This window comes from Xenopus laevis, chromosome 4L, assembly GCF_017654675.1.
Source record: "Xenopus laevis strain J_2021 chromosome 4L, Xenopus_laevis_v10.1, whole genome shotgun sequence".
Taxonomy (NCBI): domain Eukaryota; kingdom Metazoa; phylum Chordata; class Amphibia; order Anura; family Pipidae; genus Xenopus; species Xenopus laevis.
Window position 1 is genome coordinate 122,130,170 of NC_054377.1, and position 23,999 is coordinate 122,154,168.

Sequence of the window (23,999 nt, forward strand, 5' to 3'; positions counted from 1 at the left end):
AGAGAGGAAGAAGCTGATCAGATGAAGAGAAGCATTTTCGTAAGAGACCTGGAAATAGCAGACAAACGGACACTGCCCCCACCCCCCGGGCTGCATTTGCATTTCTACTGCCTGCAAAGCAATAATAATAAAGCTAATCCTGCAACTAAACCAAACCTCATTATTCTGCAGTAAACACACTGCCTTTATGCAACTCTCCTGTTATGAAATAACTATTCTAGTTAGACATGACCTGCGAGTTGGTACATGAGGGGAAATTTCTGACACACACAGGAGTCACTGACCCAGGCACTCAAATATCTAGTGCTCTGTGAAGCTACAGTTTTAGGGTTACTTTTTTAATACAAATTTTCAGGCCTCTGCTATGCATTTTCCAGTCTTTCATTCAAACCACTACTAGGTTGCTATGTTAAATGTGACCTTGGCAACCAGATAGTAGTTAAAATTCCAAGCACGGGAGCTGCAGAACACAAAACCAAATAGTTTGAAAACAACAAACAAAATAAAAAGAACAACTGCAACTTGTCTCAGAATATCACTGCCTATATCACTAATTTAAAGGAGGACACCTTCAATTGTCTTTTAGCACAATAGACTATGATATTCTACAACAACTCACAATCAGTTGCAAATTGCATTTGTTTTTGTAGTTTCTATAGATAGCTGGTAGGTAGTGATCGGACAGTCAGAAGAAGACAATAGAAAGATAAGTAGTGACTATTGCAACTTTCCTTATCTGTTTCTCCATTATCCAGCACTGGTTAATGTTAATTCTGCAACTGTGCAGGGATGCCAATTCAGGCTGAGACTAAAGAGATATAAAGGCATTTAGGGTATGGCCACACTGGGCGTTTCAGGGAGATTTAGTCGCCTGGCGACTGATTGCCTCGTCTTTGCGGCGACCAATCTCCCCGAATGCCTTCCCTCACTCTGTGCTGGCTAAAATGAAAAATCGACTGCGCTAATCACACGCGGCGATTCGTTTTCCGAAGTCGCCTCACGAATCGCCCAGTGTGCCCTTACCCTTAAGCCTCATTTTGCATCACATTGCCCAATGGCACAAAGATTCAATTATAGAAAACAACACAATACATAATAATAAAGTTCTTACATGAGCTGGGGGAGTGGGTGAACATTTAGAAAGAAGAAAGCTACAAAGCCTGTTACACCTGTCAGGCCAGTGCAGGCACAATTTAGGTACTGCAAGCTATAGACCATACCAAGAATTCTCAGCGACTCTCCTTTCTACCTGAACATGCTCAGAGTACAGGATTGAGACACACAGGGACTATATAGGGCTAACACACTACATTGTGTCACATAGCAGAAAACCAAACTCACACTATAATATTTATCCCTTATGCCTATATTCTCTGTGATATCCAAATACATTTGTTTTGATGCCAGAAGATACTGAGTGACAGCAAGTTGCTGGACTTCCACTTGCTGTTCTGTGGGGCTGGCCCGGGGTAGTTGCCCCTGCTTATACCCCCCAGAGAATCACCCAGGGCTTCCATTCTTCATTGCAGAGCAATTTATGAGAAGGGTGGAGGTGCTATAGAGAACAGCTCAGTATGTTCTATAGTTCTAGCAGACAACCTGCACTAGCCACTACCTGTCTGGCACAAAGTGTCAGCTGCACCGGGACACAGTACAATGTGTTACAGGGTAAAACATCACTTAGTGAGTGTAAAATCTGCAGCATTCCAGGATATACAATTCAGCTGCAGTGGGAGGCAGTGAAGGGTGTCCTGCGGCACTATGACTTTGTGTCACCTCTCCAATGTGCAAGTGCTATAAGTCTTACTGCTCTTATTGTCCTATTAGATGACTAATGTGCATCTCCATGTATATATAAATAGATGCTTGTGTTCCCTATAGAAGCAATGTCATGGTGCATCTCTAGTACATCCTGTGCGCATCCCTCAAGTCATTACCTTTCCTCTGGGCACTGTGCTGCACTGGATGTCCGTTGTTATAAGGCACCCAGATTTTTTTTAGTGGGTTTTGGGTCAGCTCCCGGGGCGAATCAGCCATTTCTTGATGCCAGATGAGTTCCAGGAGTAGACACTGCGAGCACCACAAATACACAGCACATACACAGCAGGGTGCCGGCAGCTATGTCTCCTAACATACACAACACATACACACTAGGGACGCTTAATACACACATACAATGCAGCACAGTGTGCCAGCCACTCACATACACTCTGGATCAGCCTTCCAGCTCACAGCTACACACACTCCACGTCTCACACACACTCTGCACATTGACCGGTGATAACACAAATCAGGCTTGAGGTACAGAGAACACAACTAACCCACATGCATCACACACAGACACAGTGCTAATTGCACAAATGCACCATCTGCATGTCCTGAAAAGTGAGGGCCTCCAAGCTCCCCCCAGAGGGAGGAGCTAAGCCCCATATTGATGCTAATATAAGTGCACTTACCACAAAGGCACATATACAGGTGCACTTGTCTACATGTTGTGAAAGCATTTTTACTAAACCAGCATTTGAAAAATATTGCAATCATTTAGTTTATAATGATAATATATTGATGTTTTGCCTTTCATATAACGAGGTCATAGCAATAAAATTATCAACAATAATTATGGTATAATTATAATACAGTTATAATTTCGTATACAGAGCTGCATGATGGACTCAATAACGTTTATAACTAAATGCTTAAGTCTAGTGCCCCAGATATTAAACACTTCACATACTTATTCAAATCATTGCTAGACGAGTGCATTCTGGGAGCAGTAGTTCAGCAGCTGATTGGCAGACAGCTGGACATCCCACCTACAGACTCTCATGGGCAGTCCTGGGGGTGGGGCAGGCTACAGGAAGGATGGTGAATACATATAATATATAAATTCCATATGCCGAGTACAATTAACATCGATGCACATTATCTGGGAAGATATAAGTAGAAGGGAACTTTTAGGTCTCCCACTAGCATCACAGTATTGCAACCACTGCAGCCTGCATCTAACCTGATTGCTATCAGAACATAGAATTTATGCATGTGAGTTTTCAGACCTAAAGAACATTGTAAGCACAGATATCAACTCATTATCAGAAGAACTAGGGTAGGACTACACTGATGATTTTGGAGCGATCCAACGCGTTGCGCAAAAACTAAGGCGTCAAATCGGATGCGACAGAAACAAGGTAAGTACTGGCATAGTGGGATGGTGTCGCAGCGTTGATCAGACAGTCGTGACGCATCGGATCAACAATGCGACACCATCCGACAATGCATTCACTTACCTTATTTCCGTTTCATCTGATTTGATGCCTGCATTTTTGCACAGTTCGCCGGATTGCTCCAAAATCGTGCGTGTAGTCCTACCCCTTAGAGTACTAGCGTGCCAAATGGGCTTAGTTGAGTCCAATGACCAGTAATTAGGTTAATGATGTTTGAGAGCTAAGAGCCTCCAAAGGGCCCATATTTCAAGCGCAGATTTTTGTTGGCGTTCATGCAATGCTACTGCTTTATACGCTGAATTTGGGCAGACCTCTCTCATCATTTAATGGCGATAATACGATATAGAACGTTTTTGCCACCGCAGCATCTTATAGCTCAACGAGCAGGGACATAGCATTTAAAATTGCCCCCGTTCTTTTTGAATGGAAATCAACAAAGCACCCAATGCTTTTTTTGTGCAGGAGATTAACATGAGGTGACAAGACAATCCCCAAAACAGCATGCCTCCAATGCTGTGCGAGTTGATTTTTCTGTTTTCCCTCCAACACCACAAAGTTTACTTTTGCAATGTGGAGTAAAGGCCCCAAAGACAGAAAGATTTTTTTTTGATGAACGACCGATTTTAGTGCAATCCAACCAGTCATTATCGTGAGGTTAGTCGGAATCGAACGATTGTGTATCTAACGATTTTTCGTCCGACATCAGTCAGCAAATTGATCGGCCAGGTTAGAAAATTTTCATTGGTCACAGTGAAATCTATTGTCTAATTGTTTGCAGGGCCAAGCAGGCAGCTACCCTCAGTTTTCCTGGCTTCAACTAGACAACATCGCTTGAAATGGTCTTTTTAGTACATTTAAACGATTGTTTCAAAATAAGCTTGGTCTAATGATAACGAAAAGATCTTTACATCTATGGCCAGCTTACACAGTCCATGATATCAAATTGGCGAGGCAATGAAAGTGCAGTCGCCAGAGGTAGGGTTGCCACCTTTTCTGGAAGGAAATACTGGTCTTCAGATATATACCGGCCAGGTGGCAACCCTAGCTGGAGGAGAATCGTGGAAGAGAAAAAAGTTGAGAAATAGTAAAGGTGGACATACATGTGCAGATTTCGTTGTGTGAAACAACCGATTGTAGCATAATATGATAAAACACTACAAAGGTACAAACAAAGTCTCCTCACATATTATTTACCATGGATGGGTGAATTGTTCGTTCAAACGATTATTAAGGCGATAAGATTGTTCACAGAGTGGCAACAAAATGCCCATGCATTAGTCCCAGCTTATGTTTCCACTAGATTTTGGGTGAAACTGGGTCTTAAGGGGGCAGGCCAGGGGCTGAATTTTGAAGCATTTCACATTTACTGGCTACTACATTACTGGTAAATTCGAAATACCGGCCCTGGCCTTAGCAGGTATTTTACGGATTAGGCAACCCCGCTTACAGCAGCCCCTTGACCATTTGCCGAAAGTCGGCAAGATCTCGAACGGATGGGACAAAAAAATCCTGCTGGATCGCGGCCGCATCTGTTCGTTGATGCGTTCCCGCAATCTGACCGTCCGTTCCCATTCTTTATGATCGTTAGATTCGTCCGATCGTTGGGCCCTAGGGATCCGCCCGATATTGCCCGCCTCAAGGTGGGCATATCGGAGAGAGATCCGCTCATTTGGCGATATCGCCAAACGATCGGATCTCTCCGTGTATGGCCACCTTTAGAGGCAAGTTGTGGTTTTAATAAGAAACAGATGTACTGCCAAACCAAGCCTCTGGTGGGCTGCCAATCCTCATAGGGACTACCAATAGCCGATAACAGCCCAGGAACTTTTTGCATGCTTATGTTATTCTCTAACTATTTACATTTGAATGTGGCTCATGAGGAGTCAATAGGGTAGAACTAAAATATTCTGCAGAGCGACTGATTTTGAGAAGCAGAAAGGAGTCCAATACCTTAAGGGGTTGTTCACCGTCGAACACTTTTTTCAGTAAATTTGTTTTCAGATAGTTCACAGAAATAACGTCAAATTGCTTTATATTTTATTCTGTATTTCTAATAAGTCTAAAGTTAATTTTTTCACCTTCTTATGTCTTTCTAAAGCAGCTGGGGGGGGGGTCACCAATTCTGTAACTGTTCTAAACAGATACATTTAGTGGATACATTTCTTATCTTTGTCCCTGCTGAGCAGAAACCCAGAGTTTCATTACAGGCAGCTGTTTTGTTACAACAGTTGCTAATATTCCACAGATGCTGCTGAGAAATGTATCAACTAATGGAGCAAATTGCAACTGTTCAGGTGTCACAATCAGCTCCCTAAATCCAGAACAGGTGCTAGGCTCCCTGGTCTCGGCTCCGATTCCGCCTGTAGCAGCCGCCTTTCACTTCGGGAGGACCCCTCCGCTAATCGGATGCCGCCAGGTCTTAATAAGAGAGGAGCAAAGCAAAAGTTCTGGACTGGCAAAGGGGCATGGTCGTTATCAAGGTTTTTAGACTGAAGGTACAGTTCTTGGAATAGACAAAAGCGTACTCAGCCAGACTGAGTTCGGTGCAGGCAGAGTACTAGCAAAGTCAGACAGGCCAAAGTCAGACGGGCCAGGTTGGTGCAGGTAGAGTTCAAGAATAGTCAGAGAAGCAAGCAGCGCCAATTCGGACCTAAGCGCCGCCTGAGGCGGCTCCTGCAATGCCGCCCCCCCTCGCCGACTTACTTGTCGGGAGGGGAGGCAGGAACACTAATGCGGAGAGCGCAATTGCGCTCTCTCGCATTAGTAAAGCCGAATTTCCGGTTTAAAAACCGGAAATTCGGCTCTTAAAGGTGCAGGGGCGGCTATTTGCCGCCCCTGGAAACCGCTTCGGCGTTGCCGCCTGAGGCGAGCGTCTCAGCTCGCCTCATTGGCGGCGCGCCCCTGGAAGCAAGGGTCATTACCGGTAGAATCGTCAGGCAGGCATCAGGATTAGCAGAGTTCAGGATAGTCAGGCAGGCAAGGGTCAATATTGGCAGAGTTCAGTATAATCAGACAGGCAGGGATCGAAACCAGGAATCAAACCTGAATTAAACACACCCAGGATACTAGCAAGTAGAACTAACAATGGGCAATGAGTTTGTGCTCAGAGCCCCTTTAAAAGATTCAAAATTTGTGCCATTGCGATGACATCATGAGGCTCCCGACATACCAAAACCCGGAAGTGCGCAATGCGCATGCCATAGTGAACCCGGCAAAAAGAAGAGAAGGAATACTGCGGCGGGCGTCTTCACATCAGAATACTCCTGGATTAGGGAGCTGCCAGATTGAAATACTGGAGACAGGAACATAAAACTTTATAGAAAAACAGTAAGAAATAAAAAATAGAAAACAATTGAGAAAAAAAGTCTTTATTTCTGGTGAACAAAAAGTGTTTGAAAGATGAAAAACTTTAAAGCCTACTTTAGGAGTGCCCATACTTTTTCAATGTAGGGTCTACTTTTAGTGATGTTGTCCCATTATGATCAGTGGCGGAACTACCGGGGAGCAGGGGGTGCGAGCGGGCCAGGGCCAACACCCCCTCAGGGCCCCCCCGGAAGTCCGTGCACCACTAACAAATTCGGCCGTACGGAGGGGGCGGGGCCCGGCTGCACGTCACGCACCAGGGCCCGGCCCGCCCCCCTCTAGGATGGCTACTGATTATGATCTACATCCATAAAAGCATTGTTAGCATTCTGTTCCATGGAAAATATTACTTAAATACTGATTGATGGGAAAATGTATATTGCTATATTTACCAAACAACTATTTCTTATGTAACCTTAACATAATAAATATCGGAATGAAAAGCTTGAAACAGGAGGGCGATTTAGACAAGCTTTTTCAAGCTGTCAAATTTTTGTTGACAGTGTCTTGAGATCTACTGATCACCAACTAAACGTCTACTAGTAGATTCCGATCTACCTTTTGGGCACCCACAATATTATGTGTATGAAGAGCTAGGGTGATTGGAGAGACTGAGAAATAGTATGGCACTGGTAAAATTCAGCACCACTTTTCACAATACAACAATTTACACAGACTGATAACCAGGGCCGCTCCTGCCATGAGGCATGTTGAGAACTGTGCCTCAAGGGGCATTGTGTGGCCCATTATAAGGGGTGGGTAAAAGCTGCCTCTTGTAACTTTAACAGTAGATTTTTTTCATTTTTTTATCCACTATAGCACTCATTGCAGTAGTGATGTGGCCCCCCTTTCACCCCCTCCGATGCTGAAGTTTTAAGCGCAGGGCGGTGGCATCGTGACAGACACTTCCATGCAATAGATTCGAGACAGGCTTCAAGCACAACCAATTGGAATATATGAAAACATTTGTGCAGCAAGCTCTAGTGCTGCATATATTTTTTTCCCTTGGCATTAATGGGCAAAAAAACTAAGAAGCCTCTCAAGGTTTCACTGTTATCAATAATGTAAAACCACAGCTTACACAAAATCACTTCTATAAAACTTAAGCTTGTACAAAAGTGACTTAGTATAACAACCAAGAAAATATATCTTATTTATTCATTCATCTGTTTATGTAAATTTTCCTCAAAGCTTACTGACCAGTATTGTATTGCAGGTTTTACATCTTACAGCACCCTCTTGTGGCCATCTCCTGTAATACAGACAACACAACACAAATACTTGTCTCAATGAGGATAATATAAGGATTTGCTGCCTCACTTACATTGCATCTTTTGTTTGAGAAAAAAAAAACACAATTTTTATATTGGCCTAATATGAAATGGGGATATGGATCTGCTTTTTTAGAGGTTGCTTGGACCTGTTTCAGATTTAGCCAGGCATATCTAGATCATATACATAGGAAATTTGTCTTCACCTGATATTAATAGATCTGGCCTTCTGGCTGAGCCCTTTGGGCATCTAAGCTGGTAAAACATGATATCAGCAATGAGGAAAGACTGGCCAAGTTGTTGATGTTCACATTGAAGAAGATGAGCTTAAGGAGTGATATGAATATGAGTGATATAAACTATGTATAAATATATAAGGTGATCATACAGGCAGGCATGAGTTAATGCAGTCCATTGCTTGCAATGTATTAGTACTCACTGCATTGCTGGAACTGTTAAATGCAGGCAGAACACTTGAAGTTGCTTCCACCTGTGTTCAACAGTTCCAAGCAGCACAGTGAATAGGAACGCTGGTCTATTAAGTTTGACATACATTTTAACATAGGCTCTTTTGGCGAGGTTGCCAATATCTATCCAATTTAAAGTCAGATATTGGTCAGACAGGCTCATTGGAGGGCCTCATACATGGGCCAATAAGGAGCCGACAGATTTTATCAGGCTGTCTATGGCCACCTTATGCTGGCAAACAGAACTATTTGCATATTATCATAAGAGAAGGGCACCCTTGGTAGGTATATATTGCTTCTGTGCTGGTGGAGGCCCTTCAACCCCTAGGTATAGTCAGCTGCAACAGATAAGGAGATTTCTTTGCACAAACAGTTATAATATGATTTAATTGTATCCTTACGGCAAGATGTGCTGGTAAGGGAGCTGCTCTGCAGGAAATGCCTAATGAAATTGTCAGGCAACAACAGCATATCAGTTTAGCTAAAATGACTTCTCCAGCACTGCATGGGTTAACCTTGCCACCATTAAATTATCCTTTAGTAGGAGAAGGCTATATTTGTCAGTGAGGTACCAGCATGAACCTATATAAACGAGAATTAAATGTATCACATGGGTAAGACCCTATGGGGCCTGGGCAGAACTCTAATAAATTAAATAAGGTTCTCTTGCCACTTTATATATGGTTTCCACCAATACCGACTGTTTAGGAGACTGGAGTTCTAAAGGACTTGGCTAAGTGTTTCTCCTGTTTGGTAAATTAATGTAATAATTAAAGATTAAATGTAGTGGGGAAATAAAATGAAAAAGCCAAAACCTGCTTTCAGTTTCAACAAAGGAAACAAATCTTGCAGTTCTGTGCCCAACAAAGCTGCATGACTGGCAAGGCTTCCCCCATTCTGAATTGCTGCAATGTATCCAACAATGGCACAATGGGTACAGCCCCATGTTCTTCTCTGTTTTCCCTGTGCATAATCATATCTAAATGTATATATATGACAGCCTCCAAATGACTGCATAGGGACCGCACTCATTCAGTGTTTTACATTGGAAAACAGAAATGGACTGGCTGACTGTATCACATATGTGACTACTAGTAAAGCGGTCTCAAATAGGATATACACTTGATTGTTAGCTTGATAATAAGCCATTTTAGGTTTGAAACGTTGCTGCAGCCCTTGATGTGAAAATAAAGGCATTTTTAACTATAATGATGGAGTACTGCTTATAATCATTGGAGTACTAGTAAAGCTGCCCCCACCCCTTCCCCTAGAATGAGACAAATCAGTGGCATAACTAGAATACAGCGGACCCCACAGTTGCAGTCAAGATCAAGTCAAGATGGCTACCTGTCACAAGGAATAGAGTGGTGGGGGTGGAGCCAAGGCTTTCTCACAGGAGCTGGAGGAGAGGTCCACGTACATGCGTGCGGCTAACCCAGTCCCCCCAAAGATTTTTGGCCCGGTTAGCTGTAGTTATTAGGGATGCACCGAAACCAGGATTCGGTTCGGGATTCAGCCTTTTTCAGCAGGATTCGGATTCGACCTCCGCCTTCTCGGCCAAACTGAATTCTAATTTCCATATGCAAATTAGGGACAGGGAGGGAAATCCCATGACTTTTTGTCACAAAATAAGGAAGTAACATTTTTTTTCCCCATTCCCACCCATAATTTTCACATGCAAATTAGGATTCAGATTCAGTATTCGGCTGAATCTTTCACGGTGGATTTGGCCAAATCCAAAATAGTGGATTTGGTGCATCCCTAGTAGTTAGACACATCAAAAAAAAAAAAAAAAAAAAAACTTTGTCATGTGACTTGCCAGTTATAAAGGGTAAATAACTTCTGTCAACAACCAGATTTAATTTCATTACTGTGCCTGTAACAGACTCCTACAAGCAAACTACTGTGTATATAACTCAAGTGGTGCAAGATTTCCCAGTAGCAGTAAATGAGCTTCACTTAGCTCTTCCTTCATATTTTAGAATAAAATGAATGCAGGATTAATATTCTTTAAGGATATGGTGTACATTTCTTTTATGTCGAGTTTTACAGAGGTTTCATTCTGTGATTTAGATGCCTTATGTGCTCTGTTTTCTTGGTCATGGAATGAGTCTTGTGATGCTGATGTACAAAGACTTTTAACTGCTTATTTTTATTCCCTGGGTGAGATCCAGTTAAACCAACTTCTAACACATGTTGTGCCAGTGGACCAAAGATCTGTGTGAATTGCTGAGGTCAGAATACTTGGTGATTCCTTCCTTACACATGTTTTCTAGGGCAATGAAGGTTGTCAGGCTTGTCAGCAAGTATTGGGCAATGTCCTTGCTTGCAGGGTGCACCACACCTAGCACCAACAACTGTCTGCATCTCCGCACGTATAAATACACTTGCTGTTGGAGAGCTCTTAGGGTGAAACTTCGAATAAACACTATCTGCTGAGCTAAACATTCCTGGCATTATAACGAACAATAACTGCTATCAGCACTCTAACCAATAACATTGTCTTATAATTTCCTATTAAATAGGAGTAGCTGCTGGGTCAAAAAAAAGGGCTTGAAGTGAAAACAGGTCTGAACTTACAGTTTTAGGATATTATACACAATTGTTGGTTTGGGTATTTTTCTTAAACATGAAAATATAGTTGTTAATTTAAAATAAATCAAGAATTTGATCTTCCCAGACTGGTGAAGTTCCCCTTTAAATAACAGACACAGTCATCAATAGAGGAATGAGAGCACATTAGAGGAAACTGCAGTCCCAATGAGACTAGTGGGTGGTGTGTTCTCTGAGGTCACTAGTAAGCAACGTGGGATTCCCGAGTGTCATTTATCATTTTATTCCTGCCGGGTGCCTTTAAGGGGAGGACAGATGGCATATCCGCTTGCTGGCATCTCTGCCTGAGATATTATTACACAGAATTGGAGGAAAGGTCACAGACAGAAGCAGGCAGAAATCCAGCTCAGCAAGAGCACAAATATCCATCACTTCTACCAATGGCTTTGGTTTAACCCGCTCAGTGCCAGGGAGCAAACACAAACAGAGGGATATTGACAGCAAATGTAAAAAACTCTATAAGGTTGCCAGTGTGCAGCCAGCCTAGCAACAGGTGGGAGCTGCATTACTGCTCTCTCCTTGCTATTTTTATACAGTTATATTCATTAAAAATGTTGTTCTTTAAAATAAGATTTCCAGCAGGATTTACTTAGACAGGTCAAATTCACAAAAAATATTGATATATCTTTTTCTTCTCAATCATTTTTGTCAATAGTATAGATTGTTTTTCCTCCGCTCTCGTGTTTCCCAGTAGCAGAGAGTCACAGACTCTCTGTCTAGTCTAAACGGTTACAGTTTGATACATAAAGCTGGAGATAGACGCAAAGATACAGTCAATTTGTACAATTTTCAGACCGTGTGTGGTGTCCCGACATTTTTCGTATCATGGTGATCAGACAGGTTAAAAGATTTATATCGGCTAACGATAAGATCTCTGCATTTATTTACTATCTGACAATATCAATGTATGATTGTCACTACTATTTGTTGGACATAACATACAATTGCTGGCTGTGATTTATCGGCCTGAGCACCGTGTGATTCGTTCTTTTTACTACTTCATTTAATCTGAATGGTTAATGGTATGTCGGAAGATTGACCATTCATCAGAGATAAGGAATTATCTGCACGTCTATGGCCAGCTTTAGGGCAGACACACACGCTGCTATTTTGGGAGATTAGTCGCCCAGCAACAAATCGCTTCTTCTTCGGGCGTCTAATCCCCCGAACTGCCTTCCGGCCAGCTAGAATGTTAATCACCGGTGGGATGGCACTCGGAACGCTTCGTTTTCCGCAGTCGTCAGAAGTTACCTCACAAGAAAACTTTGGGCGACTTCGGAGAGCCAAAGCGACTTAGATTCTAGCCGGCGGGAAAGCTTTTCGGGGAGATTAGTCGTCTGAAGAAGAGCCGATTAGTCGACTAAATCTCCCGAATCTTCCCGTGTGTCTCTGCCCTTAGTTGTGAGAAAAGCTTCAGTGTATCAAATTGTAACAGTTGAGTGAGCTTGTGACCAGGCTATGCTGCTAATTACATTTTTTATTTAATTTGGAAAAAGCATTGGTATAGCAATAATTTTGATGGTGAGCTACACCATTTGATACCCTTGTGGGCGGGGGTAGGAGACCACTAGGGTGATAAACGTCTGCCATTATACCGACCACAAAGGGTTCTCTAGTATTTTCATTTTGGTTAATGGAATGCTTAGAGAAGGCAGTGATGTTTATACAGACAGCAGGGGGTTAAGTAGACATATGAGGTCTGTGAAAAACATGCTGTTCCCTAAGCCTTCCCCGTTAAGGTGGCCATACACTATAAGATCCGCTCATTTGGCGACATCGCCGAACGAGCGAATCTTTTCCTCGATATGCCACTAACAACAGGGCTATATCGGGGGTAATCTGAACGTTCGGCAACATGGCCGAACGATCGGATTACGATGAGCGCAATGGGCTCCGACGGGTCATTCGAGAGAAAAATCAAACCTTCCCAATCGATATTGTGTCCAGATATCGATCGGAAAGACCCATCGTAAGCCTCCGATATTGGCAGCATTATCTGCCCATGTATGGCCACCTTAAGTCTCCAGCACAAATGCATGTACATAGAGCCTTCCTCCCATTACTCATCCTCTAAAAGAAAAAAAAAAATCAACAAAAATCATCTTAACCAGTTTCCCTGCTTATGGTACCCACAATGCTAACCTTAACTTTGCATGAGCTACGGAATGGACCTCTGTTTGGTTTCCTACATGTAAAAGTCCTCTGTCATCATCACACCCCTGCACATACATTCTGGGTGGGTCTTGCTTGCCTAGTTTAGCCCTACACCTTCCACATCAAAGTGCATAAGATATGTCATCTCACCTCTTAAAAAAAAACAAAACAAAACCCCATACAACTTCCTTCAGGATTCGTTGATTAAATCAGTAATGCAGTGCCCATCAAAATGACTTATTAGCCTTTTAGTACATCATTTTTTATATGGGTTACACTTAAAATGACTAAAATGCTAATTCTATGTGCATGGCCACAATAATACACACTTTGCCATGTAAAGTGTAAATAAGATTACTGAATCACATGAACAGCTGTGTATTTAATTTAAATGCAATCAGTTCAGCTCAGCACCCTGCTTTTGTTAGAATGTGATTGTTATTTAAAGATCTGGTAACCGGGGGGCTTCTCGACCCATTACTGCCCCACACTTACCTCTTCTGTGTGCTAATTAGGGCAAAAGGGGTGTATTGCTAGGGCAAAGAGTGCATTAATAGTAGAAGTGCCAATTCCTATTTAAAAAGAAGTAGTAAACATATTCTACAGCATTATACATCATTAATATCAGTCCCTACCTCAGCGGAGCTTACAATCTAAAGTCCCTGTTTCATACACATACAAATTCCAGCCAGGCCCAAGGTTTCACTTTCGATTGAAGCTGTTTTTCTCCACATAATAACTCAGGTAGGGCAAGAAGGCATTTCAGAGTCAGTCACAAAGCACATACCATGGAACCTGATTGAGAAGCTCAGCAATATTGCAGTGACAAACACAAATGCTTTCTACATCCTCCTAATAAGACTTTCAGGGTGCAACTGCAACCAACCTATGTCACAAATCACAGGTATGAAAGGAGAGCTGAAATGCCGATAAGCTTAACCTCAGTCATACTCACAATACACTGTGTTACACCTAGCAACACACCTTAGCAATAGATCTGGCTTACATTATAAAAGAAATGAGATCACCAGGGGTTTAGCATCCTACCAGATGGGGTAATAAATAAAATGTACACGGTTGATTAATTGCATGTATAGTAGAACACTAGCTGTGATAGTAAATAAAGAGAGAGAGAGAGAGAGAGAGAGAGAGAGAGAGAGAGAGAGAGAGAGAGAGAGAGATCACACAGTGCAAAATGTTTCAACAACAGTATAACAACTCCAGGTCTCCTAGCCAAACTGAAATGAAACCTTTGAAGTCTTTCGACCCACCTTTGTCTGAAGACTAAGGTGGGCGCCTTTCTTCCCTGACCACCCCAGACAAAAGGCCTGCAGGAGGCAAGGGTCTTCAGACTCCCTTTACAAGACTAGGGAGGTCCTTTTATCTATCTCCCACTGGCTCAAAGGCATCAGGAATACAAATTAATCTCTGATGAAGTCACGAAAAATATTTGTGCCCTTGGTAGGTAGGGCCAGTATTCATGGGAAGAAGGAGCCTGATGATCTCCCAGCAGCCTATCAAGAAAACAATGGGAAAGTAACCAGATCACAGCACCCGGACACCTACATTGAGAAAATGCTCCCACCCACCTAGTGGTAGATATGAGAATAGCACTCAATAGTAAAAACACCAACCATAACTGCTCCAGTTACATTGAGTGGGAGAAACAATAGCCTGTGTGAAAGCAGTTCCATTGCAAAGTGCTGGCTCTTTCTGAAAGCACAAGATCAGACAATTACCTGAGATTGCTGCCTACACAACAATATTACAACTTAAAAGATACATTTATTAGATCAAGAATAAAATTTTAAATGTCGAATGAGTTACTTGCAATGTACACAGTGTAATTTTCTATTAAAATCTATACAAAAAAAATGTCAGAATCCCTTTAAAGGAGAAGGAAAGGTTAAAACTAAGTAAGCCTTATCAGAAAGGTCCATCTAAATATACCAGTAAACCCCCAAAGTAATGCTGCTCTGAGTCCCCTGTCAAAAGAAACACTGCATTTCTTTCCTTCTATTGTGTACCCATGGGTTTCTGTATCAGACTTCCTGCCTTCAGCTTAAACCTCATTGCCCTGGGCAAGAGCATGCTCAGTTTGCTCCCTTCTCTGCTGTAATCTGAGCCCAGAGCAGGGAGAGACTCAGGCAGGAAGTGACGTCACAACATGTTAATACTGCAGCTCCTATCCTAAACAAACAGAGAGTTTCTAGAGCTTTTTACTCAGGTATGGTAAAACATTCTACAGAATAAATATAGCATTCTAGCTTGCACTATTGCAGCTAATCTATTGGCAATAAAATGCCTCCGTAGCTTTCCTTCTCCTTTAGGCTAAGGCCACACTAGGCGATAGCGCCGCGATTTGACTCGCGGCGACTTTTCGCCGCGACTTTTAAGCCGCAATCGCTGGGGAAACTTTTGCGCTGGCGTCTATGGGGAATCGCGTAAAATCGCCAGCGTAAAAACACACGCGGCGATCTTTTTTCTATTGTCGCTCGAAATCGCCTAGCGAGGCAATTTCGAGCGACAGTAGAGAAAAGATCGCCGCGTGTGTTTTTACGCTGGCGATTTTACGCGATTCCCCATAGACGCCAGCGCAAAAGTTTCCCCAGCGATTGCTTAAAAGTCGCGACGAAAAGTCGCGGCGAAAAGTCACCGCGAGTCAAATCGCGGCGCTATCGCCTAGTGTGGCCTTAGCCTAAAGAACAGATACTACACTTGACTAGAGTCAAAAGGCAGAGTCAAGTGCAGTAACAAGAAACCATAAAGGCTAATTTATCAATCCCTATGAGGTTTATACATTGAACTCCATACAGTAGTGTACAACTCCCTTTGTCCTGACCTTAGCACAACCATCTCCATCAAATATGCATATGTTTACACAATTCCATCAGTGAATGTGTCTCTGCTCCTTTGTCATGTCACCCTACATGTTTGCATTTAAGTTGCAATGAGGACAACCCTTTGTAGGTTTGTGTTCTTTTAAACATTACAAACACAAATATATTTATATATATATTTATATATATATATATATATATATATATATATATATATATATATATATATATATATATATATATATATATATATATATATATATATATATATATATATATATATATATATATATATATATATATATATATATATATATATATATATATATATATATATATATATATTGATATTCATACTCATACAAGCAGTCAGCCAACATACTGAATGGATGTAAGAAATGTTAATGTCTCTTATCAATTTATCAGTTTCTCCCCCCTTGTTTCTTGCTCTATGTACAATGTCATGGTCAGGATGTACTAAACACTGAACATTGCAAGTCTGCCTCATCCAGGGACAGCAGGAAACATCATCTGCAATTTTCTGTATATCATATCCAATATTTGTTGAAGATTTTATGGTAGTTACATTTCCAGGATTCCATTTAAGTAGTGAACACTAAACCGACAAAATGATATTCAAAGGACAATTTGGTCCATTTGTCCTGTTTTTAGCAGCCAAGGAAGCTGGGGTAGAAAGTGGGGCTAGATGATGGTTTGGCATATACTGTAAGTACTGAATTATCACCACAAACAGGGGAATCTCACTTCTGAACAACATAAAAGGACCAACCCAATACAGAAATTATTTCCCCCTTTTGATGACTTGTCCCTGTCCAAATGAATGAGACAATGGAACTGATACCAGTCTTTCTTGGGTCACAATACAATTCACTTCATGTACTCCCAGTTTATGTCCTGAAGGGACATATGCCCTTAAAGGGCATGTAAAGGCACAAAAATAAAATCCCATTTTTACTTACTTTAATGAAAAAGAAACCCATCTCCAATATACTTTAATTAAAAAATGTGTACCGTTTTTGTAAGAAACCTTGACTGTATACAGGGCCGCCATTAGGGTGGGACAGGGGGAACAAGTGTCCTGGGCCCGGGCATAAAGGGGGGCCCGGCAGTGCTGCACTTTTGAAAGAGCCGGGCCCCCCTTGAGATCGCTGATGCTTTGGGGCCATTTTTGAAGTCCCAAACAGCCGAAATGAGGAAGTGCCGAAAAGAGAACAGCCGAAGTCCCGAAGCGAAAATAGCCAAAAACCGAAGTCCCGAAGCGGCAAAAAGTCACGAAAGGAGTTGAAGTCCTAAAGCCTTGAGTTCAATTCTACTGAACACCAATTTGTGTTTTTTTTATTTTATTAAACCCCTGGCCACGAATGTATTAATTTAATATTCTATAGGCCCCTACAACCAATGATTTTTTTTTAAAAAATGTTTTTTGGGCCATTTTTTAAACTTGTAAGGGGGGCCCTACCACCAATGGTTTTTTAAAAAAATATTCTTTGGGGTCCCAATTTTTTTTTTATCTTGTAAGGGGGGCCCTGGCGCCAATGTTTTTTTGTTTTTTTAAATATTCTTTGATGCCCCAATTTTTTTTTAACTTATAGGGGGCCCTGGTCACCAATAGCTTTTTATAACTTGTGTGTGGGGGAGGTTACCTTTTTTAGCGCTGATGTCTGTGTGGTCTTTTAACTGTGATGTAAAGTGGGTGGGGTCTGGGCAGGGCCAGGAGGGTGGGCAGGGCCCAGGGGCCCCAAAAATGTTGTTGTACGGGGCCCCGTGATTTCTAATGGCGGCCCTAGTGTATGCAGTGAAATTCTCCCTTCATTTACTGCTGTGATAGGAACTGTCAGACGGTACCTGCTCTGCAGGGAAACAATCATATTTATGAACAGCAGGGGGAGCCCCTGCCTTACTTCCCTGCCAGAACTCAAGCAGCTTTGTTTGTTTCCCTGTAGAGCAGTCAGCGAATGTGTATAGTTTTGTATTGGTTTTTATTTTTGCCTTACATCCCCTGTTTCTAACTCCAGCTGCAGGGACAAAGATCATAGAGCCAGATTTAAACAGATAAACTGGGATTCTATTTGGAGGATTCTTTTTCTGCAGCCACTGGTTCTGCAGAGTTGGAGAAAGTTTGTATTAAACAATACAAAACTATATAATCCAAATTAGATTACATGACAACACAGGACTCAGTGCAGTCTGTATATTGTGATTATTGCTGTACCGGCTTCTATGGCAGATATTATTTGACTTGTGCTGTTTGATAATTTACGACAATCCCTAAGCAGCCCAGACCACACTGAGCATGTGCACAGTCTTGGTCTTGCAGAGATGTTTAACAAAGTTACAAGATGGTGACCCCCTGTGGCCAACTTTGAAAGAATAAATCATTTGTTTGATTAGGCTTGTGGTGCAGTAAGTTCATGTTTATGTTAAGTATACAAAATACAGCATTTCTAGCCTTATTCTATTTTAAATTTTACTTTACCTTTATTTATTATTAACATGTATTTATATAGCGCCAACATTTTTCGTAGCACTTACCTTTAAGGTTAACCAACAGCACTGCAGATTTGGCTGGACTACAACTCCCAGCAGCACCTGTGGCTGTCAGTGGAATTTGCTGCTTACCAACATCTGGATCAGAGGCCTATCATGGCTGGTTAAGCAGCCTTTATAAATATGATCAAGAAAACAGCTATGTATTCTGAATATGCTAAAATAATATATAAAGCATGTCTTGCTAAGTAAAATAAAACACTTCCATGCATGAGAGATATTTCTACCAACGTAATGGCTTGGTAAGCATCCTACCATTTTTTATTGGTACCAGAGGTTATTGTTTGTCAGACTCTATGGATGCTCTAGTGAGGAACAGGGAAAAACGAAGAAAACCCAATAAATAAAACAGCACTCATTATACAGATATGGGACCTGTTATCCAGAATGCTCGGGACCTGGGGTTTTTCGGATAACGGATCTTTCTGTAATTTGGGTCTTCATGCCTTAAGTCTACTAGAAATTCAAGTAAACATTAAATAAACCCAATAGGCTGGTTTTGCTTCCAATAAGCATTAATGATATCTTAGTTTGGATCAATTACAAGCTAATGTTTTATTATTACGGAGAAAAGGGAAATAATTTTTTAAAAATTTGGATTATTTGGATAAAATAGAGTCTATGGGAGACAGCCATTCCATAATTCGGAGCTTTCTGGATATTGTGTTTCCGGATAACTGATCCTATACCTGTATACATTCAGTATGCATGTATTTATAGCTATGTGTAACTTTATTTATAAAGCACTTCTTGTATATGCAGAAAGTCATAAAAGAACAAACAGGGAGGTCAAACTGCGCAAGAATTAAATATACAGAGAGAGATATAGACAGACAGACAGAAGGTGCCTTGTTCTAGGAGACACAGGTGGATAGTGGCCCCTGTCCCATAGAGCTTACAGTCCAAGTATGTCTATAATTTCAGTAAAGTGGAAAAGAAAATTGCAGCTCTGAAAACAACTCTGCATCGTCCCCTGTGCTCCTCCTATGAACTCCTGATGCAACTCATAGCATTATAAGTATGATCCTTTAAAACATTTCCCAGGCAATAGACCAATCCAATCCTTACATTCAGAGGATGCTTTAAGACCCGACTCTTCAAAGAATAACTAGAAGCCTCAGTATCATTAGCTAAGTAAGTATAACGAGAGACCATTAGGCACCATATAAGCCCTCTCTGTGTTGCAAGACTTGGCATGGTGCTTCTATCACAATTTAGGCTATGCCTTAAAAGCAGAGAAGAGGCTGCTAATAATAAACATTCACTACACAGCACAAATAGATTATCAAGGTGGGGGGTGACATTTCTGATAAGGGGAGGGTGTGTATGAGAGAGCTAAATGTTTTTTTACCGTAGGGACAGATGCCATGAACATAGGTTGATCTTTCAAGGTGACTTTGAATCTGATGACAGACTTGATGACCATTATGTCCCAGACTCGCAGATGCCTCTCTCTCTGTTGGTGCTTTGTTTTGGGGTGATAGCACATGGGGTGGTTTCCCAATTGGTATATTTAAAATAAACCTCCCATGGGTTCTCCTGATAATCTTACTAGAAATCATCTGACACCACTGGTAAATGTAATTCTTATGTGCCAGAGAGTCTTCAGGACAACAATCACCTGAAAGTCAGGTAGGTAGTTTCTAACTAGGGATGCATGGAATCTACTTGTTTGAGATTTGGCCAAATCATTCACAAAGAATTTGACTGAATCATATTTAGTCACATGATTTTAAAGGGTTTGTTCAGCTTTATGTTAACTTTTAGTATGATGTAGCGAGTGATATTCTGAGGCAACTTGACATTGTTTTTTTTTTATTATTTTTGTGTTATTTAGCTTTTTATTCAGCAGCTCACCAGTTTGCAATTGCAGCAATCTGGTTGCTAGGGTACAAATTACTCTGGCAACCGTGCATTGATTTGAATAAGAGACTGGAATAGGAGAGGTCCTGAATAGAAAGAGGAGTAATAACAATAAATCTGTAGCCTTCAGTGACCCCCATTTTAGAGCCGGAAAAAGTCAGAAGAAAAAGGCAAATAATTCAAAAACAAATAATGAAGGCCAATTGAAAAGTTGCTCAGAATTGGCCATTCTATAACTATTAAGTTAACTTAAAGGTGAACCACCCCTAAAGGTTTGTTTTCAGTTCAGTCATGCACTTGGATTCAGCCAATCTGAATCCTGATGAAAAGGGCTCTGATTCAGCTGAATCCCAAAATGAATCTTGGATTCCTTGCATCCCTATTTCTACCTGCCAGCTAAAAAACGCCAGCAGAGAAACTGCCCCATGTGTAATTACGGTGGTGGCACACCAGGAGTTTAGTCACCAAGTGACAAATCTTCTCTACTGCTGGTAACTAACCCCCCAAAATGCCTTCCTGCTAGCAAGAATGCATATCACCGGCAGGCTGGCATACGTATCGATTATAAAATCACCCAAAGTTGCCAAGGAAACTTTGGGCAACTTCAGAAACCTAAGTGACGCATATGCCATTCGTATTATTGCAGCTGGAAGGCATTTTGGGCAGATTAGTCGCCGGCAGCAGAGAAGATTTGTCATTTGGCGACTAAACTCCCCATGTGCCACCACCCTTAGTAAGAATCTCAGAATAAGGCTATCTGCCCAATGTTATTTAGATACTGAATCAAAACAAAGTGAAAGAAAACGAAACCCGTTACGTTTTGGAAATTCAGTGAATTAAGGAAAGTTTCTTAGTTTTTCTTAAGAACCTGAAAACGGCTAATTTAGTCAATTATATGTTAGATCACTGGCAGCTTCAGTGATGTCACAAATGAATGGATTTGCTGCATCCCTAAATTAGCGACAAGCACATACCACTTAATGCTGAAAGAATAGATAAAGGGCACTGAAACTGAAGAGCACATTGAAATCAATACACAGTGCGGGCCATGATTATTTTCTGCAGCCAGTTGTGTTACGTGTACAGCATCTAATATTATTTGTCATTTAGATTTACAGTATGTACAGGGGTCATGCTGCCCTTTACATAACGTATGTACCATGAATGTAGGAGACATACTTTAGGCAACATGACGTATGGTCAGTGCCAGATACCTACACAAACACATTGACATCACTTTGACACTGAGTCACCAATCATCTGACCTGGGGAGGAAGGACACAGCCTTTAGTCGCCAAACAGAAGCAAATCTATTCAACTGAGCTAATAAACATGCTATATTTCTCTGTATAGCACAGTATCGCTATATTCAAGGTGCATGGGAAATAAAAGCAAACTATAGCAGGCTTTTTATCTGGAATATTTACTTAATTCCAAATCCATCAACATCTTTATCTTTGGGAGAAAGCCCAGTTGGCAGCAGCACCAACTATACTTGTAGCAGTGTTTTGTTGGGCAGGGCACAGGCCTGTGTTGCCATGGCCTTTGTATTTAGTACCTTATTTAAAAAGGCTGCAGTCAATGCTAGATCCAGAGCAGTTAAAGAGCAACCAATACCTCCCATCTATGTTCCCCCAATTCCCAGCACCATGGGAGATGTAGTTTATATTGGACAGGCCAAACAGGATATCTGCACTGGACTGTAACATCTGACTGGTCGTTGTGTGAATATTTTGGTGAAAGCTCAAAAGTAACACAGTATTAAGGTGGCCATACACGGGCCGATAAAAGCTGCCGACAGACTTCGTCGGCAGCTTTTTGGCCTGTGTATGGGGCCCCCCGCCGACGGGCTTCCCCGATTGGCCGAAAGTCTGCCAGATGTCGATCGGATGGGACGAAAAATCCCGTCGGATCGCGGCCGCATCTATTCGTTGATGCGGTCCCGCGATCCGACCGCCCATTACTATTCGTTAGGATCCAATCGTTGGGCCCTAGGGCCCACGATCGGATCAGCCCGATATTGCCCACCTCAAGGTGGGCATATCGGGGAGAGATCTGCTCGTTTGGCGACATTGCGGATCACTCCGTGTATGGCCACCTTTACTCAGGCCGGACTGGCAATCTGTGGGTTCTGGCAAATGCCAGAGGGGAAAGTCAGTATTTAGTGGGATTGCGGGGGCCCTCTATGTGGGCTGATTGGGCCTCTGTGAACCTGAAATGCCAGGGTCTATTTTAATTCTCAATCCGGACATGGTATTAGTCATATTTGTCATATATCGAATAGGGATGTCCATCCTGCAGCCCTTCAAATGCAGCACAACAACAGCTGGAGGGTTTCTGGATGGACACCCCCCACTCAGATTGGGGTCTTCCTGCAATGCCCGTCCCACCCATGATCTCTACCTCAAGCAAATGCATAAAGAGGTAAATAATGATAAAAACATACATGAGCAGCTAGAGAAGAGATAGAATGAAAGTAAGAAGGCCAGAATGGAGGGCAGGATGAGGATGATGATGGAGAAGGCTAGGGATGAATGAGGATGGAGCAGAGGATGGAGCAGAAGAGAAGCACAGAGCTGGAGAGACAGACTGGGGCTGTGATAAAGGAAGTGCACAGCAGAGAGGAGGAGAACACTATGGGAGGCCCTGCTCCTGCTCCAATGACAACAATAACACTGAGTGGAAGAATATAAACAAGTCTCCCGGGGGACTGTGGGTAGAGCAGTGACAACTCTACAGGGACAGACTCCATCCTTTCTGCTACTGAACAACAACTCCCAGCTCTGGCTGCTGCCGGGAATGTGACAGTCACGTGTTGAACGTACAGATTTGCGGCACACATCGATACAAACACACACACACAGTACAATCTATGGCTGCTAACAACGAGCGTATATATATATATATATATATATATATATATATATATATATATATATATATATATATGTGTGTTTATATTCATATACTGAGGCAAGGGCTCCATCCATCTTACCTCTCCTGATGCCCCTCATTGCCCTGGCGCTGGGGATGCAGGGAGTTTCCGTGGGGTCAGCAGCGAAGCAGTGGATCAGGGCAGCCTGGCAAGGTGACTACTAGGAACATGCTGTTATTCCCCGGCGCACAGCTGAGCCTACTCTCCCATGTGTGTACGTGCTACTCAGTTTATCACTGCCTCAACGCTGGCTCCCAAGGAATGTACAGGCGGGGTGACGCCCTCTCGGAGGCTTGTCCTTCACTCCCAACGCGCTTATTGGTTAAAATAGCCAGGGGCGTGTCCTTATTTCAGGAAGTGCGGCCCCGGGTTTGTGTTTGTACACAGAGGAGGCTCGCCTGCCGCTTAACCCCTGCCCTGCCGTGGAATTCATGATACCACATTGTGTGCTCATGGGACTGGGGACATATAGGATACATGAAAAAAAACCTCATTTTGTAGCCAATTATAAGTAATAAATGGTGTTGCTTTTACATGGTGCTGAAAATTAAAGGGGCTGTTCACCTTTAAATTAACTTTTAGTTTGATGTAGAGAGGGATATTCTGAGACAATTTGCAATTGGTTTTCATTTTTTATTAATTGTGGTGTTTGAGTTATTTAGCTTTTTATTCAGCAGCTCTTCAATTTGCATCTTAACCAAATT

At 42.1% G+C, this 23,999-nt stretch overlaps 1 protein-coding gene across 7 annotated transcripts in view; it reads right to left on the reverse strand.

Annotated features, from left to right (window-relative positions):
* pfkfb4.L (6-phosphofructo-2-kinase/fructose-2,6-biphosphatase 4 L homeolog) overlaps nt 1–23,572 on the reverse strand; it is a 42,909-nt gene extending 19,337 nt beyond the window's left edge. For 2 of the 7 annotated variants that reach the window (XM_018258912.2, XM_018258915.2), the window contains exon 1: nt 1,938–2,377. In XM_018258912.2, the coding sequence (XP_018114401.1) occupies nt 1,938–2,037 (100 nt within the window). In that variant the 5' untranslated portion in view covers nt 2,038–2,377. Of the gene's footprint in view, nt 1–1,937; nt 2,379–7,784; nt 7,837–23,355 lie in introns of those variants that run through there. The other 5 variants (XM_041590742.1, XM_041590743.1, XM_018258914.2 and 2 more) reach the window with 5 other exon arrangements.
* Nucleotides 23,573–23,999: the final 427 nt, after the last annotated feature.